The sequence below is a fragment of the Callorhinchus milii genome, unplaced genomic scaffold (assembly GCF_018977255.1).
Source record: "Callorhinchus milii isolate IMCB2004 unplaced genomic scaffold, IMCB_Cmil_1.0 Scaffold1, whole genome shotgun sequence".
NCBI lineage: Eukaryota > Metazoa > Chordata > Chondrichthyes > Chimaeriformes > Callorhinchidae > Callorhinchus > Callorhinchus milii.
Window position 1 is genome coordinate 114,607,760 of NW_024704742.1, and position 16,983 is coordinate 114,624,742.

The 16,983-nt window shown below is 43.3% G+C and overlaps 2 protein-coding genes across 5 annotated transcripts in view; both read left to right on the forward strand.

The window, feature by feature from the left end:
• The window catches only part of atg10 (ATG10 autophagy related 10 homolog (S. cerevisiae)), a 124,951-nt gene extending 122,128 nt beyond the window's left edge, over positions 1-2,823 (forward strand). For all 4 annotated transcript variants that reach the window (XM_007899760.2, XM_042334550.1, XM_007899758.2 and 1 more), the window contains exons 8-9: positions 544-659; positions 1,838-2,823. In XM_007899760.2, coding sequence (XP_007897951.1) covers positions 544-643 — 100 coding nt within the window. In that variant the 3' untranslated portion in view covers positions 644-659; positions 1,838-2,823. The remainder of the gene's footprint in view (positions 1-543; positions 660-1,837) is intronic.
• Positions 2,824-16,659: 13,836 nt separating this feature from the next.
• The window catches only part of LOC103182679 (xanthine dehydrogenase), a 58,812-nt gene continuing 58,488 nt past the window's right edge, over positions 16,660-16,983 (forward strand). Inside the window, exon 1 of the mRNA XM_042334557.1 lies at positions 16,660-16,733. Within this exon, the coding sequence (XP_042190491.1) occupies positions 16,676-16,733 (58 nt within the window). The 5' untranslated portion in view covers positions 16,660-16,675. The remainder of the gene's footprint in view (positions 16,734-16,983) is intronic.

The following is a 16,983-nucleotide window of genomic DNA, read 5'->3' on the forward strand; positions in this document are numbered from 1 at the left end:
AATATTTGTCAGGAATTAAGGGGTACAAGTACTGGGCTATTGCATTTATAATACCAGTGTTGGATTTACACTAACTCCTAATGAGTTTGGAACTAGTGGGTGGGAAGGTTAGGAACACAATCAGGAAAAGCACAGTTTCTGCATTCAAATTCTCTATTTTTTAAGACTTGAAAATCCAGCTGCCTTCGTGCCGGTTAGAAAACAATTCTGAGTCACTAACTTTTAGAGATTCAGAATACCTCAGGCTGTAGGAACTGTACAGCTGTGCAGGCTAATCTTTTGTAATTTATTGCAATTGCCTTTGAAGCTGTTTTATTTATATAATACCTACATCAGTTCTCAATGGTCATACAAAATACATTCATGTTGCATTTTATTTCATTTTTAAAATATATATGGTACTGTTTTGTTTTAAAGTAATTAAAACCAATGACAGATGTGTTCCAAACTGGAGATTGGACTTTGGGCTATAATAACATAATGTACATAGATAGTGACATTGAAAAAAAGGCCCAACTTATATTTTATTTTTCTTCTCTTCAGAGATGTAAACTACATCACAAGCTGGCTCAGCATGGTGGGGCCAGTGGTGGGACTGGATTTGCCAACTAGCTATGCTACAGCCATGTCACAGTGCATCTGAGGTCCTGACTTGAAAAGTGAGTAGGTCTGCACATTATCTTACTATGTCTATTTTCCACAATATATTTTCAGTTTAACAACGGAGTCTGAAAAGCTCTCTACTAGTGCGAGTGTGTGGGACTGATGAGATCTGGGGTTGGTGAGATGGTTTGGTGGATCTGCACATTGTACAGGGGTTTCCATAGAGAAAGATATGCCATGTTGGAGATAGAGCACACTTAGACCCCAATGTCTGGAAAGAAACCAAAGAATTGGGTATTTCAGTTATCTACGTTCTACTAGCACCAGTCTAGGCTTGATGGGCTGAATGGCCTCCTCTAACAAATACAGTTTAATTACAGAATAAACACTGTACCTGAATGACAATTTCACCTCTCTTTTTCTTCTGTGGACCTTTATTCGGAATGGCTAATTAGCGTTATACCACTATTCCGAAATAATTGTTCCGATGATCATCCATCCTCAATGTGCATTAGCTGTTCAATCCTCCATTACAATAGTAAGCAAAATGTAAGTGCACCTTGGTATTGACAAGGATACTGTGAAGGGCAACTAGATTCATAGCTGGAAATAGGCACCTGATTTACGAGAGGCCACGGACACTGGGAATGTCACAGTGGAGACCTTGTTGGCGTTTCCAAAATATGGATAAACTTGAGCCCTGAGCTCCTATGCTGTAGTTGATATGGTTTTATGAATTATGACAGTATTTATACATAAAGGACAGGAAGGGTTGTGGCTGCACCAGAGAAGGAAGTGGGAGGGAAGTGGCAGCAACTCTAGAAAGGCAAATGTGGTGGATATGTGAGAATATAGCAACATTATGCAAGATATTAATGTATTCTAATACTTAGCAGGGATTGTCTGAAATTAATGGATGATTAGATAAACCAATAGTGCATGTGTTAATAACCCCTCATTTTATTTAAACATTAACACACATTATATCTACTCGTGCTTTGCCAAACCTTCGATTAAAAGCATTTTTTTTAAATTGTTTTTTGATGTATATTATGGCTGGATTAGCTTAAGCAAAATTCATATTCATTTCAAATATACCATATCTTGCATTCTTCACAATATTAGCGTAACTCGCATTTTGCACGATCGTTTATCCTGTGTCATTACAACAGGAATAATCACATAATGGAAGAAAAAAATTCAAGAAATGTTCCTCTTTTGTGTTCTATTGTAGCGAATGGAGAAAATGGAGAGATGCAGAATCCAGTAGGTGTTTGTTGCTCAGCCACAGTCATCACCGAATTATCAGAAGCGTATCAATCTTTGACTATGCGGCATCCATTAAGCAAATGAAGAAATAGGTGCTGTCGAGCATAGCTCTCAGCATTAGCTGCTTGTGCTCAGTACTCCTCACTTTGTGGTCGTCTCTTTCCGTGTTAGCAAAGAAAATGTATCTGTGTCGTGTGATGTATTACTGTATTGTTTTAAAATGTTAAAAAAATCAATGGTGTCTCAGCTGTAAGATATGTTGTTCAGACAGTATGGCAGTGCAAGCTCATGCAGCCATTACTCAACATGTGAGCTAGAATGCAGAAGAATGAAAAGTAAGAGCACACATTTTTTTCCCCCCGAAATGAACCAGAAAATGGCTAGCACACCCTCCTGATAAGGGATAAAAATAAAAATTGGCATGATATTAATTTGATCGTTTGAATATAAAGTTGACGACAACATACTGTGTTTGTTTGTAGTCAATTGAATAATGGCAAGATGTAACCATAGAAACAAACTTTCCTCTGCTTGTACAGTTCTCAAAAAAAAACTCGTACACTTGGACAGATGTGAACGTTGCTAAGGATACGTAGTTCTAGATTTGTTAGGGTTTGATTTTGAAGTGTTGTCACGGTGCCTGCAAATCTTTTAATGTTCAGGCAGAGACTATACAAAAGGTATACATGGTAAACTCTGCCATACCATAAAAGCCTTTGCTGTAAGCCAGAAATCAGAATGGCTATACAAGGGAGCCCTCTTCAGGTCAAATCAGCTTGTTAGCGGGAACGCCAGCACTTTTTTTTAAATTGAAGTATGTAAGTGTATTCAATGCTATAATTGCAGTATGGGACATTTAACAAAATTATTGCCTTTGACTGAAATATTCAGTGGGAATATTCTCCAAATTATTTGTTTTGTTTCAATACTCAGTATTTCCACACATTTGTGTCAGTTTGGCTCAGTGGTAGCACTTTTGCCTCTGAGTCAGAAGGTTGTGGGTTCATATCTCACCTTCGAGTTTGAACTCACATATTCTAAGCTGACACCAATGCAGTGTTGGTGGTGCCAATGTTCAGATGAGACGTTAAACCAAGGTGCCCTCTGCCTGTTCAGGTGGACATTAAAGATCCTGTGGCACTTTTCAAAAAGAGAAGGGAGTGTCTCCTGGTGTCTTGGCCAACAATCCACCAAATAAAATTGGTCACTCGTTTCATGGCTGTGTGTGTGTACAATTATGCTGCTACAAACAATCACTCCATTTCACAATAAATCCTGTGAAGCGCTTTTGAATTATTTAATTATTTTTGTTTACTTTGTTGGAATTTTGTTGAAGCATTCCATCATTGGCAGCTAGCTGCCTGGTTAATGTCACCGCTATAATTATACCACTTCAATAAAGTATAAATAGGTCAAGGATGTATCTTTGTACAGCAAGTCTAAATTGACTTCCTTTATTAAAAAAACACTGTTAAAGAAACCTATTAAATACTAAAAGACAATGAATTCCTTATTCAATGTACAAATGTTTAAAATCCTACAAAAGTGTTCCTTTTAGCTATTTGCGCCTTATCTTTTCCGCAAGCTTTTTGCAACAATGCAACATTAACTTTCACATTGATGAACATCAGAAGGCGCTTAGCAGATATAATAAAACACCAAGCAAGGAAAAAGGGAGAGGTAAGGATGGACCAAAAGCTCAATCAAAAGACATGTTTTACACAAAGGCATTCCAAGAGGAAGGAAGGCAAAATATTTGGGAAGATAGATCCAGAGGACAGAAGTAACCAACAAATTACTCGTGCCATGCATTATTCACAAAAATATCTATGCAGTACATACTATGTGCACAAAAAAAAAGAGCCACTATGAACATAATTTAACTCGGTTGTCAGCTAGGCCAAGTGTTACTCGTACACATGACAACAGAAAAATAATTGAGTGACTGTACAGGCTTCCTATCTCAAACTTGTGCCACAAATCAATAATTTCTCTGTTACTTAAAGGCTCCGCAAAGACACGAGACTAACTCCTTTCAACTCCATCACCCATAGTTTCTGAAAGTGTCACAGTGAAAATATGGTTACTAAATGACAACTTCCACTCTCTCTTGTTTGGACCTTTAATTGTAATATCTGATCAGTGTTGCTGCACTATTCTGAATTCATTGTTACAATGATCATCCATGCCCTTTTAACATTAGCTGTTCAATTCTTCCATCGGAACAATAAGTACAAAGTATTTTGGCATTAATGAGAATACAGTAAAGGGCAGCTATAGATTCATAGCTGGAATTAGGTACCTGATTTACAAGGGGCCACAGACCCTGGGAATGTTCACACTGAAGACCTGGTTGATATTTTCAAAATGTGGATAAACTGAGCCCTGATAGTAATCCTTGCATTTAATGTAGCACCTAATGTGCCACATGGATTTCTGAATTTCAGTGGTTAGACCAATCATCTTGCAAGCGAGAGACCTGGGTTCGATTCCCGGCAGGGCAAAACCATAGACAAATTTCCTTACTCTACACACCTAATAATAATACCTCAAGAAAAAAACAATAATAAATTGGTCACTTCAATCCACAACTGTTTGTGTGACACTGCTGTGCGCAATTGGCTGCCGCATTTCGCCCACAAATATACAGTCAATTCACTTTACAGTATATTCTGTGAAGCGCTTTGAGACGTCTAGAAAACGTGAAAAGCGCTATATCAAATACAAGGATTATTATTATTATAACGTTCAAACATCTCAAACTGCTTGACAAGTATTTTCTGTCAGGTATAGTTATTGTATATTTGTAAATATGATAGTGATTTCCTACCCGAACAAACAGACTAAACCTCAGTAAATGTCTCTTCCATAGTTGCACTGAGTGTCAAGCCGACTGACGTGGGACTTGAACCCACGATCTCTGACTCTGATGTGATACTGTTACCAACAGAGCCAAGCTGACACATGTTATATTTCAACATTGCATTTCAGAAGATGGAAGATAAATGGTCAGCTTAGATTTGATAATTATTGGTGGTGAATTTGTAGATTGGGGATTTGAAGGCAAATTGTTTCATCAGATTGAGGAGAGAATTAGGTACAAATTTGGGGTAAAATTCACAGGAGCAATAGGGTAGTGTAACATCTGAGTTTATTATCAGCCCAGTGGATAGCAATCGTCACTTCCATTCTATACCGTCCTGTGTTCCTGTTTTCAAAGGATCCACCCATGTTTAACTAGCTGTTAAGTGGTTTATTTTCGCCTTGATCACACTTTATCCAATTTACAAACCTTTTCAAACATTTTCCACAGTATACATTTCATGACATCTGGTATTGACAATCTACAAGTTAAAAGTAGTATGAAATACGTTCAGAGGAAGAAAACCCTTCAGACCATTTGATGTCAAAATTATTTCTTAAATGAATCCAGAGCACGAAGACTTCTTGCATTTGTATAGTGCTATTCATGCGGGATAGCTTCTTGTAGCGCTTAACAGCGACAGAGCTTGATGCCGAACTGGGAGACGGGAGATGACTGTCGGCATAGCCAAAGAGGAGGCTCTTCAGATGTAATTTGAAGACGGGCAAGGTGGAGGGATTGAGGCAGAACACTGTACAGTCCTCCAAATATGACCTAACCAAGGTTTTATATAACATGACTTCCCTACCATATACTCTATTCCTCCAACCATAAAGCCAAGGACTTTATTTGCATTCTTTATAATCGTGTTCACCTTTGCTGCTAGTTTTACAGTCCTGTGAATCTGAAGATTTCTTTGTTCCTTTACCCCTCTTAGGTTCTTACCATCCAAGGTATAGTTTTTCTCCCTCAATCTTAAAATTCTGAAACTTTAAATTCCAAAAACAGTGTTCTGGGAACTGGTCTCAGACTGCTTGAGATTGAATCTTTTTTATTTGGTCAGCCAGGTGTCTGACACACATGAGTACCCAGCTCCGTGCTTAATGGTATCCAAACAAAATTGCTGAGAGCTCCACGTATGCATGGAAATCTGTTTGTTTGGAATGGAGTGCACACTTTCTCCCTGGTGTGATTCACCTTGCTCACCTAATCCCGGAAAGTATCAGACGCAGGTTGGCAGGAACCAAGGCTTGGGGACCACAGAGTGTGCATTGCTTAAGCTTAAACTGCACAGTTTGCTGTTTACTGAATACAGCAGATTAAGGTCTTAAAAACTCCATATGCAAATGATCCAGGAACATCCTTATATTTTTGGAGGCCAGCCAGGTATCTGACCCACGTGGGAACCCATGACCATACTTTAGAGTCTCCAAACCAAACTGAGAAGAACATAAAGATTGAAACATGAAAAGTCAGTTTGAGAATTGAGCCTGATCCCTGCAGAAAACGTGAACAACTTACTACTTCATGTTCTCTGTTCAGCCCACTCAAAATTAGCATTGACAAGCAACATCTTCAAGAAGATAAAAGAACTATAAAATGTTAACATTTATCATCCATAGAGATATTAGAGCAAAACCCTAGGGTAGTAATCCAAATCTACAACCCATACTATCATATTTGAGTAATTGTATTATAATAATAATCCTTGAATACAATGTTAGTTTGATACAATGTTTTAACACGTCATTGAGTCATATTAAGTGTAGTGACTGTATTTTGTAGGCAAACATAATAGCCAATCTGTGTACAGGAATGTCCCACAAATAGCCATGACATGAATAATCAATTTACATGGCAACGGGAGAAACTCCCTTTCAAGTAGTACCATGGGATCTTTACCATCCACTTGAAAGGCAGAGGTGGCCTCAACTTAATGCCTCATCTGAATGGCAGATCTCTGATATTTATACAATTATACTTGGGAATAACAGCCAGTGGTTGGATAAACCTGCATTGCCACCAGCCAACCAGAGGTTTTGGAATAAGTCAAGGACAGGTCCTTATTGTTTAACAAACATTACAGCAACAACTTTTGATTATATAACATCCTTTAAATTGGTCACTTCAATCCACGACTGTTTGTGGGACGCTGCTGTACGCAATTGGCTGCCGCGTTTCGTCCACAAAATATACCGTCAATTCACTCTACAGTATATTCTGTGAAATGTTTTGAGACATCTCAAAGACATGATAAGGCACTATATCAAATGGAAGGATTATTTGTGTAAGATAAAGCTCAGAGTGCTTCATGTCAACAGAAACGGACACTAAAATCGTGAGCACCAAGATTTATAATTCAAATCACTGTCACCACCTTGCTTTAAACTCTCTGCAAACTTTGAATTCTTGAAACTAACAGCCAAGTTAATAAGTTGATTATTAATTCACAATAACAAAATTGGCCAGTTATGTTTTGCCTCTCACAGACAAGACTCATGTACCTTATTGCAAAATAAACATACATTGTTTTTGCTATTTCCCAGTGATCATTAATTGGTCACCAGTCAATAAACTGGATGTGATTATGAAGCAACAGAAACTTTTTAATCTTAATTTTAATCTTTTCGCGGGGGCTACTCAGATATCACAGGCGGACCACCCATAACATAAACACTTGATATGACATCTGCTGCCGGCACATAAAGACCTTATGTACATTCTAACGGTATCTAAAAGCTGATACCCTGTCATCATTTCAACCATTAAATTGCTTGTTCAGGTAAACGTTTTATAACCTATTCAAATTTAATTCTTGCGATTTATGAAATCACCTGAGTCCCAAAATAAGATGTTTATGACCTTGCTATTACTGCCAATTGGTCATTCATTATTCTGTACATGAAAATTTTATAGATTCATAAAATGTTGCGGCACAGAAGGAGGCCATTCGGCCCACCGAGTCTGTGCCGGCTCTTTGACAGAGCAAGTCACTTTCACTAAGCTTTCTCCCCATAACCCTGCAAACCTGTCTTCCCCAGATACCTATCCAGTTCTCTCTTAAAAGCCGTTATTGAATCAGACTTCATTACCCTTTCAGGCAGATCATTCCAAATTCGAACATCTCGCTGAGTGAAAAAAATTCTTCTAACCTTCCCTCTGCCTCTTTTGGTAGATATCTTAAGACTGTGACCACAGGTCACAGACACACCTACCAGCGGAAACAGCTTTTCCTTATCTAGCCTGTCGAAACCTTTCATGATCTTGAAGACCTCTATCAGGTCCCTGCGTAACCTTCTCTGCTCTAATGGGAAAAGTCCTAACTTCTCCAGCCTGTCCTCATAGCTAAGGTTCCCCATTCCTGGTATCATTCTCGTGAATCTCCTCTGCACCCTTTCCAGTGCCTTAATGTCCTTCCTGAAGTAAGGTGCCCAGAACTGGACGCAGTACTCCAGCTGAGGCCTAACCAGTGTTTTGTATAGATTAACCATAACCTCCCTACTCTTATACTCTATGCCCCTACTAATAAAGCTCAGTACACCAAATGCCTTTTTTACTGCCTTATCTACCTGCCCCGCTACCTTTAATGATTTGCTTACTTGAACACCCAGATCTCTCTGTACGTTCACCCCCCTTAAGATTGAGCTACCAAGTCTATATTGCCTCCTATCATTTTTCCTACCTAAGTGTATCACCTCACACTTATCCACATTGAAATCCATCTGCCACATGTCAGCCCATTCCACCATTCTGTGTATGTCTGCTTGCAGTTGGTTACAGTCCTCCTCACTATTTACTACCCTACCTAACTTTGTATCATCTGCAAACTTGGAAATAGTGCTCTCTATGCCCAAGTCCAGATCATTAATATATATTAGAAAGAGCAGTGGTCCCAATACCGATCCCTGGGGGACACCGCTGCACACCTCCTTCCATTTCGAGAAACACCCATTAACCACCACCCTCTGCTTTCTGTCACTCAGCCAGTTCTTAATCCAAACTGCCACTGTCCCCTTAATACCGTGGGCCTCTAATTTTTTATTAATCTCTTATGCGGTACTGTGTCAAAAGCCTTTTTGAAATCCATGTAAATAACATCCACCGCATTTCCCTCATCAACCCTCGCAGTCACCTCTTCAAAAAATTCTATTAGATTTGTTAGGCAAGATTTGCCTTTAACAAATCCATGTTGGCTGTCTCTAATTACCTCATGTTCCTCTAAGTAGAGATTTATTCTGTCCCGGATTATGGTCTCCAGTAGTTTTCCTATTACCGAAGTTAGGCTGACTGGCCTGTAATTTCCGGGTTTGTCTTTCTGCCCCTTTTTGTAGAGGGGGTAACATTAGCCACTCTCCAGTCTCTTGGCACCACTCCTGTGTCCAATGAAGATTGAAATATAATGGCCAAAGCCTCCGCTATTTGAACCCGTATCTCCCACAGCAACCTTGGGTGAAACCCATCTGGTCCTGGTGACTTATCAATTTTGAGCCCAGTCAATCTTTTCAGAACTTCCTCTCTGTCTATAGTAATCTGATCTATTTCCTCTACCCTCTCATCCAATACTGCGGCATTTGGGGCATCCATTTCCGTTGTGAAGACAGATGCAAAGTACTCGTTCAGTACATCAGCCATGCCCTCTGCCTCCACAACAAGATTGCCGTCATTGTCTTTGATTGGCCCCACCCTACCTTTAACTAACCTTTTTTCCTTTATGTGCTTGTAAAATATTTTAGGATTCCCCTTTATGTTACCCGCTAACCTCTTCTCATGCGATCTTTTCATCTGTCTTATCACTCTTTTAAGATCACTCCTGTATTCTCTATAATGCGCTTTGCTATCCTCAGTATCTTGCGGCTTCCGATTGTCGTACGCCATCTTCTTCTTTTTCATCCTAGACAGAATATCCCTGGTCATCCAGGCTGGCTTGGTTGTCGCACATTTCCCTTTTATGGGAATATATCTATTTAGACCTTGAGCTATCATATCTTTGAAGATCTCCCATTGCTCATGAGTCGTTTTACCTGCTAGTCTTACTTGCCAGTCCACCAACTCTAAAGCCCTTTTTAACCCATCAAAATTAGTCCTTTTCCAGTCAAGCATTTTCACCCTTGACTCTACTTTGTCCCTGTTCATGAGTAATCTAAATCTAATAATATTATGGTCACTGTTACCTAGATGCTCCCCTAACGAAACCTCTTCAACCTGACCTATTTCATTCCCGAGGACTAGATCCAGCAATGCTTCCTTCCTCGTAGGACTGGAGATATACTGCTCAAGAAAATTTTCCTGCACACAGTTTATGAATCTTTCTCCTGCCTTGCCCTTAGCTCTGCTATTTTGCCAGTCTATATTGGAATAATTGAAATCCCCCATTATCACAACTCTGTTCGCCTTACATCTATCCGCGATCTGGTTGCAGATCTGCTCCTCTATCTCCTTCCTGCTGTCTTTTGGTCTATAGTAAACCCCTATTTGTGGAGTCTAGTAGCTCAGTGGTTAGAGCACTCGCTTTGCAAGTGAGAGACCTGAGTTCAATTCCAGGCAGGGCGAAACCTTGAGCAAGTTTCCTTACTCCACATGCCTGATAATAATCCCTCCAAAAAAACAAAACAATAATAAATTGGTCATTTTCAATCTACGACTGTTTGTGGGACATTGCTGTGCGCAATTGGCTGCCGCGTTCGCCCACAAATATACAGTCAATTCACTTTACAGTATGTTCTGTGAAGCGCTTTGGGACGTCCTCCTGACGTGAAAAGCGCTATATCAAATGCAAGGATTATTATTATTATTATTATCAGTGTAACCACTCCTTTCTTATTTCTTATCTCTAACCAGATGGATTCTGTTGTCGGGCCCTCCAGAGCCTTGTTCCTTTCTACAGCTATAATTGTATCCTTAACTAATATTGCCACCCCTCCTCCTTTTCTACCTTCTCTATCCTTCCTGAACACATTATATCCTGGAATATTTAACTCCCATTCCTGTCCTGGCTTGAGCCATGTCTCGGTTACTGCCACTACATGGTAACCCCCTACGGCCAGTTGTACCTGCAGCTCATCAACCTTATTCCCTAAGCTACGTGCATTTAGGTACATGCATTTGAGGAAATTGTCCGCTTGTACCTGCTCTACACTTCCCACTTGTCTTTTTCCTCTAATCTCTAATCCATTGTTTATCCTTGGATACCCATCCCCCCTCGACACTGGTTTAAATCCACCCCTATAGCATTTGATAATCTCTTGGCAAGGAAGCTCACCCCTGCCTTGCTTAAGTGTCACCCATCCTCAAGGTAAAGATCCCACCTCCCCCAGTAGTGGTCCCAATTGTCCAGAAAACGGAAACCTTCTTTTCCGGACCATTTCTCCAGCCAATCGTTGATGTCTAAACGTTTGATGCTGTTTGAGATAGAGTACCTACTGGGATACAGTGAGATATTGCTTAGTTTTGAGACATTTGCTCTCTTCCAGTTAACTTTTACAACTGTTTGCCTTCATCCGTTGAATGCTTTGTGTATTTGCCACTGTGTGTCAAAGTGAAACATATTATCTAGTTAATAGTTAAATAGGATTCAATTTTGCATTTAATTGAGATTTACTGCTATGCATTAAATGGTACCATTCACCAGGTGCTGTATACCACATGTACATTGTGAGACGTTGAGTCTGACCCAAGATTGTCTCAGAGCTGAAATCTCATACATTGCCATTGACAGATGTGGGGAAACCTGGAGAAAAACATTCATGTTATGGGGAGCTCTTCCCAATGTCTCAGCACTCTTAGACATTATCCGGCATGAAATAAGCTATACAATTGCAAGTTGTTGTTGTTATGCAGTGGTTACACCACTTCAGCATGTTTTCAACCACACTGACAATTATCTGCCATTGGTTTCTTAAAAAGGACATCTATCTGTGGACATTTTTCAACTATTTCTCCAAGGAACATAGTCATTTATATCCAGGGATTTACTAGATTCCCCATATCAGGCAAGATGAAACAGTTTGTCAGGAATATCAAAAGCTTCTTTCAGAGAACATTGTTTAATACATCACTGTCACTGATTTTCCTTAAAACCATAAATGGTTTTGACAGAGTAAATCAAGGCTATTTACACTGATTAGTGAGTGGGTATCAAGAGAGCATAAATTGAGAATAAACTAAGCAAAATATCACCAGAAGAAGAATGGAGGTTAGAAGAATTGTTAACCTCTGGTTTTGGGCTCAATGGTGCTAATGGAATCAGTGTATTCAGTTATCGACTGATCACGTTGACTGTACATTATTCATCAACAATGTGATAACTCTCAGTGGTGATAATTACCACTTCAGGGGCTGCAATTTTCACCCATTAAAAGGTATTGAGAAAGTGCAGAGGAATGGAATTAGAATAGCTGGATCCAGTGAGGGAGCTAGCACTAGCACAGGCATGACGGACTATGTGGCTTCCTTTTATACTATATAAATTCTGTGATGCACAAAGAGATGTGATTTGACAAAGATCAGCATCTCACAATTTACCTAGAAATGTGGCCACATGATGAGCAGGTATAAAGGTATCTGATCTCTTTCAAATCAATATCACAGTGCACTTCAGAATGACCTACAAAATGACTGTTAGATATCCAAGACCTCAAAGTTATGATGTTAAGGTTATGAAAGCGTACAGAAGAGATTGACTAGGTTGATACCAGGGATGAGAACCTTTACTTATAATAATAATATAATAATAATAATCCTTTACATTTGATATAGCACTTTTCACATCGGGAGGACGTCCCAAAGCGCTTCACAGAACACACTGTAAAGTGAATTGACTGTATATTTGTGGGCGAACGCGGCAGCCAATTGCGCACAGCAATGTCCCACAAACAGTCATAGATTGAAAATGACCAATTTATTATTGTTTTTGGTTTTGGAAGGATTATTATTAAGCGTGTGGAGTAAGGAAACTTGCCCAAGGTTTCGCCCTGTGCCTGGAATTGAACTCAGGTCTCTCACTTGCAAAGCGAGTGCTCTAACCCCTGAGCTACAGGACTCCATAAGAAGACTCTATAAGAAGAGACTGGAGAAACTGGGGATAGAACACATTAGAATATACAGCACGGAAACGGGCCATTCGGCCCAACTGGTCTATGCCGGTGTTTATGCTCCACATGAGCCTCCTCCTGCCTTTCCTCAACTAAGCCTTCAAGCATAACCTTCTATTCCTTTCTCCCTCATGTACCTATCTAGCTTTCCCTTAAATACTCTGTGAGTGTCAGCTTATGGATTCTGAGTCCCGATGTGGGGCTTGAAATCACAATTTTCTGATTGAACAACAATTTTGTTTGCATTTTGCAGTATATAGCGCTTTTCACATGGGGTAGTGACTTAGAGCACTTAGAGGGGCAAGTGCTACTGACTGAGTTAGACCTGATATGGAATGCTCTGCCACAAACAATGGCTGAAGCAGAATCCACAATAGCTTTTAAAAGGCAATTAGACAAATATATGAAAGAATTAAGCTCTAAAAGGATACAAAGAAAAAGCAGGTGAGTGACTCTCAATAGATCTGTCTTGAGTGGGTTATCCTGTCTTTCAGCCTTTGGATTCAGAAGTTTCTGGGTTCAAGCCTTATGAGCTCATAGACTGGCAAGTACAGTACAGAGTTAAATGCTGTCCTTCGGAACAGTAGTCCTTGTTCTGGGTGGACTATTAAAGATCATATGACTCTGTTCGTAAAGAGGAAGGAGTTTCTACCGGTGTCCTCACCAACAATGCTTCAGATAAATTGGTCATTCAATTCATGACTGTTTGATGAACCTAGCTGTGTGCAAAATGACTGCTGCTATGCCTACACTGCACTTGACAGCAATTCCCTTGTGAAGCATTTTGACGTTTATGGGTGCTGTGTCAAATCTAAGGATATCTAATTAAGAGAGCCATGGTATTAACACCTAATACAATTGATTGCTCAGACTTCGTAGATCACCCTTTTTCTGTGCAGATAATAATTCTCTCCAGACCAACTGAACAATTTAGCTGTGTTGCCTTTCTGAATAGGAATAGGTTTGTTCAAGGTTGGAACCATGCTGACAGTGTTTTCAGTTTGTGACCTTCATGTAGACCTTCAACAGACTATAGAGACCCAAGGATTATTTTTCTTCCTTGGGTACTTCCTTTCCTTATGTGTCAGTGAAAGATTCTTTCTCTGCTTCATTACAAACGATTGCACTTTTACCAGTCCTACCTTTGAGGTAACTTTTTCTTGAGTTGCTTTTGAAGCTGAAGGATGTTTTTCATGTTTATATAGAGGCCACACTAATAAATAATCCTTCCATCTCACATAGTGCCTTCCACATTAGGAGAACGTCTCAAAGCGCTTCACAAGATTTACTGTTAAATGCAGTGGCTGTGTATTTTGGAGTTGAATGGATACAATGGCTTTTATTAATTTTGTGTAACAATCCACAACTGTTTGTGGGACACTGCTGTGCGCACTTGGCCGCCACTTTTCGCCTACAAAATATACTTTACAGTATATTCCGCAAAGCGTTTTGAAATGTTTCAGCGACACAAGGCGCTGTACCAAATGGGAGGATTATTATTATTATTATAACAAATTGAACTGCTTCATCACATTTTGTAAAATTGCCAGAGCACACACTGTAAGCAGTTGTAAATTTGTAGAATTGTAAAATTCTATTTTGAAGACTATCTGGGGACAAGTTTTCATTTTTTGGGAGAGTATCCTTGTCTTCATTGATTTATTTCCATTTTGAAAGAAAAACTGCACAGTTCACCAACTGCACTGACCTCCTATTGTAAATAGAGAGAACTGACACTGTTTTGGCAAGTACCAAAGAATTTGCCTTTTCTGACATTGTGTTTTCTACTTAAGACTTAAAATGGTTCCTCGGACGTTCCCTTGGTTTCTTGAGCTGTCATCAATCCAACTGTGTTTCAAAACTTACATAACTGAAGAGCTTTGCTGACCTTTTACAAAAGTCTTCTCAGTATTTCGGAACAGAGCCAACAAAACAGGAAGCGCTGAATTGCTGACCTCCTTCAATCATTCAGGTCTGAGGATAAAAATTGGTTTTCCACTGCTGTGGAATGTCTAATGGTCTCCTGGTTGGCAACATACAGTGTCCCAGTGACACACAGATAGCCGACATCTGTGCAGATCAGCACATCAAACTGTCGTTTTGTTTGACTGCGATTCTGCACTCGTACAGAAATACCACTGAATAATCTGAGGGTTTGTTGTGAAGCAATGCACCGAGCGTTCATTACCAACCCAGGCACAGGTCAGTTGTGATGGTCATTGTATCAATAGATGGCCTGCCCTGTGCCCACTGCCCTGTGCCCACACTGCCCTGTGCCCACACTGCCCCGTGCCCACTGCCCTGTGCCCACACTGCCCCGTGCCCACTGCCCTGTGCCCACTGCCCTGTGCCCACACTGCCCTGTGCCCACACTGCCCTGTGCCCACACTGCCCCGTGCCCACTGCCCTGTGCCCACACTGCCCCGTGCCCACTGCCCTGTGCCCACACTGCCCTGTGCCCACACTGCCCTGTGCCCACACTGCCCCTGCCCACTTCCCCGTACCCACACTGCCCTGTGCCCACACTGCCCCGTGCCCACTGCCCTGTGCCCACACTGCCCCGTGCCCACACTGCCCCGTGCCCACACTGCCCCGTGCCCACACTGCCCCGTGCCCACACTGCCCTGTGCCCACACTGCCCCGTACCCACACTGCCCTGTGCCTACACTGCCCCGTGCCCACTGCCCTGTGCCCACACTGCCCTGTGCCTGTGCCCACACTGCCCTGTGCCCACACTGCCCCGTGCCCACTGCCCTGTGCCCACACTGCCCTGTGCCTGTGCCCACACTGCCCTGTGCCCACACTGCCCTGTGCCCACACTGCCCTGTGCCCACACTGCCCCGTACCCACACTGCCCTGTGCCCACACTGCCCTGTGTCTGTGCCCACACTGCCCTGTGCCCACACTGCCCTGTGCCCACACTGCCCTGTGCCCACACTGCCCTGTGCCCACACTGCCCTGTGCCTGTGCCCACTGCCCTGTGCCCACACTGCCCCGTGCCCACTGCCCTGTGCCCACACTGCCCTGTGCCCACACTGCCCTGTGTCTGTGCCCACACTGCCCTGTGCCCACACTGCCCTGTGCCTGTGCCCACACTGCCCTGTGCCTGTGCCCACACTGCCCTGTGCCCACACTGCCCTGTGCCCACACTGCCCCGTGCCCACTGCCCTGTGCCCACACTGCCCTGTGCCTGTGCCCACACTGCCCTGTGCCCACACTGCCCTGTGCCCACACTGCCCTGTGCCCACACTGCCCTGTGCCCACACTGCCCTGTGCCCACACTGCCCTGTGCCCACACTGCCCTGTGCCCACACTGCCCTGTGCCCACACTGCCCTGTGTCCACACTGCCCTGTGCCTGTGCCCACACTGCCCTGTGCCCACACTGCCCTGTGCCCACACTGCCCTGTGCCTGTGCCCTGTGCCTGTGCCCTGTGCCCACACTGCCCTGTGTCCACACTGCCCTGTGCCCACACTGCCCTGTGCCCACACTGCCCCGTGCCCACACTGCCCTGTGCCCACACTGCCCTGTGCCTGTGCCCACACTGCCCTGTGCCCACTGCCCTGTGCCCACACTGCCCTGTGCCTGTGCCCTGTGCCCACACTGCCCTGTGCCCACACTGCCCTGTGTCCACACTGCCCTGTGCCCACACTGCCCTGTGCCTGTGCCCTGTGCCCACACTGCCCTGTGCCCACACTGCCCTGTGCCCACACTGCCCTGTGCCCACTGCCCTGTGCCCACTGCCCTGTGCCCACACTGCCCTGTGCCTGTGCCCTGTGCCCACACTGCCCTGTGGGTGCAGGTCTCTCGGGGCCCAGCAGGAGGCGCTGTGGTTGTCAGGCCGGGGCGGGATGGCAGACATGGAGGACAGTGACTGTGGTCGGTGCTCCTGCGGCTCCTGGCATTTCAGTGAGTGGCGGCGGCCCGACCCCGGGGGCAGGGAGGGGGGGCCCGGGGGGGCAGGGAGGGGGGGCCCGGGGGGCAGGGAGGGGGGCCCGGGGGGCAGGGAGGGGGGGCCCGGGGGGGCAGGGAGGGGGGGCCGGGGGGAGGGGGGGCCCGGGGGGGAGGGGGGCCCGGGGGGCAGGGAGGGGGGGCCCGGGGGGGCCCGGGGGGCAGGGAGGGGGGGCCCGGGGGGGAGGGGGGGCCCGGGGGGGAGGGG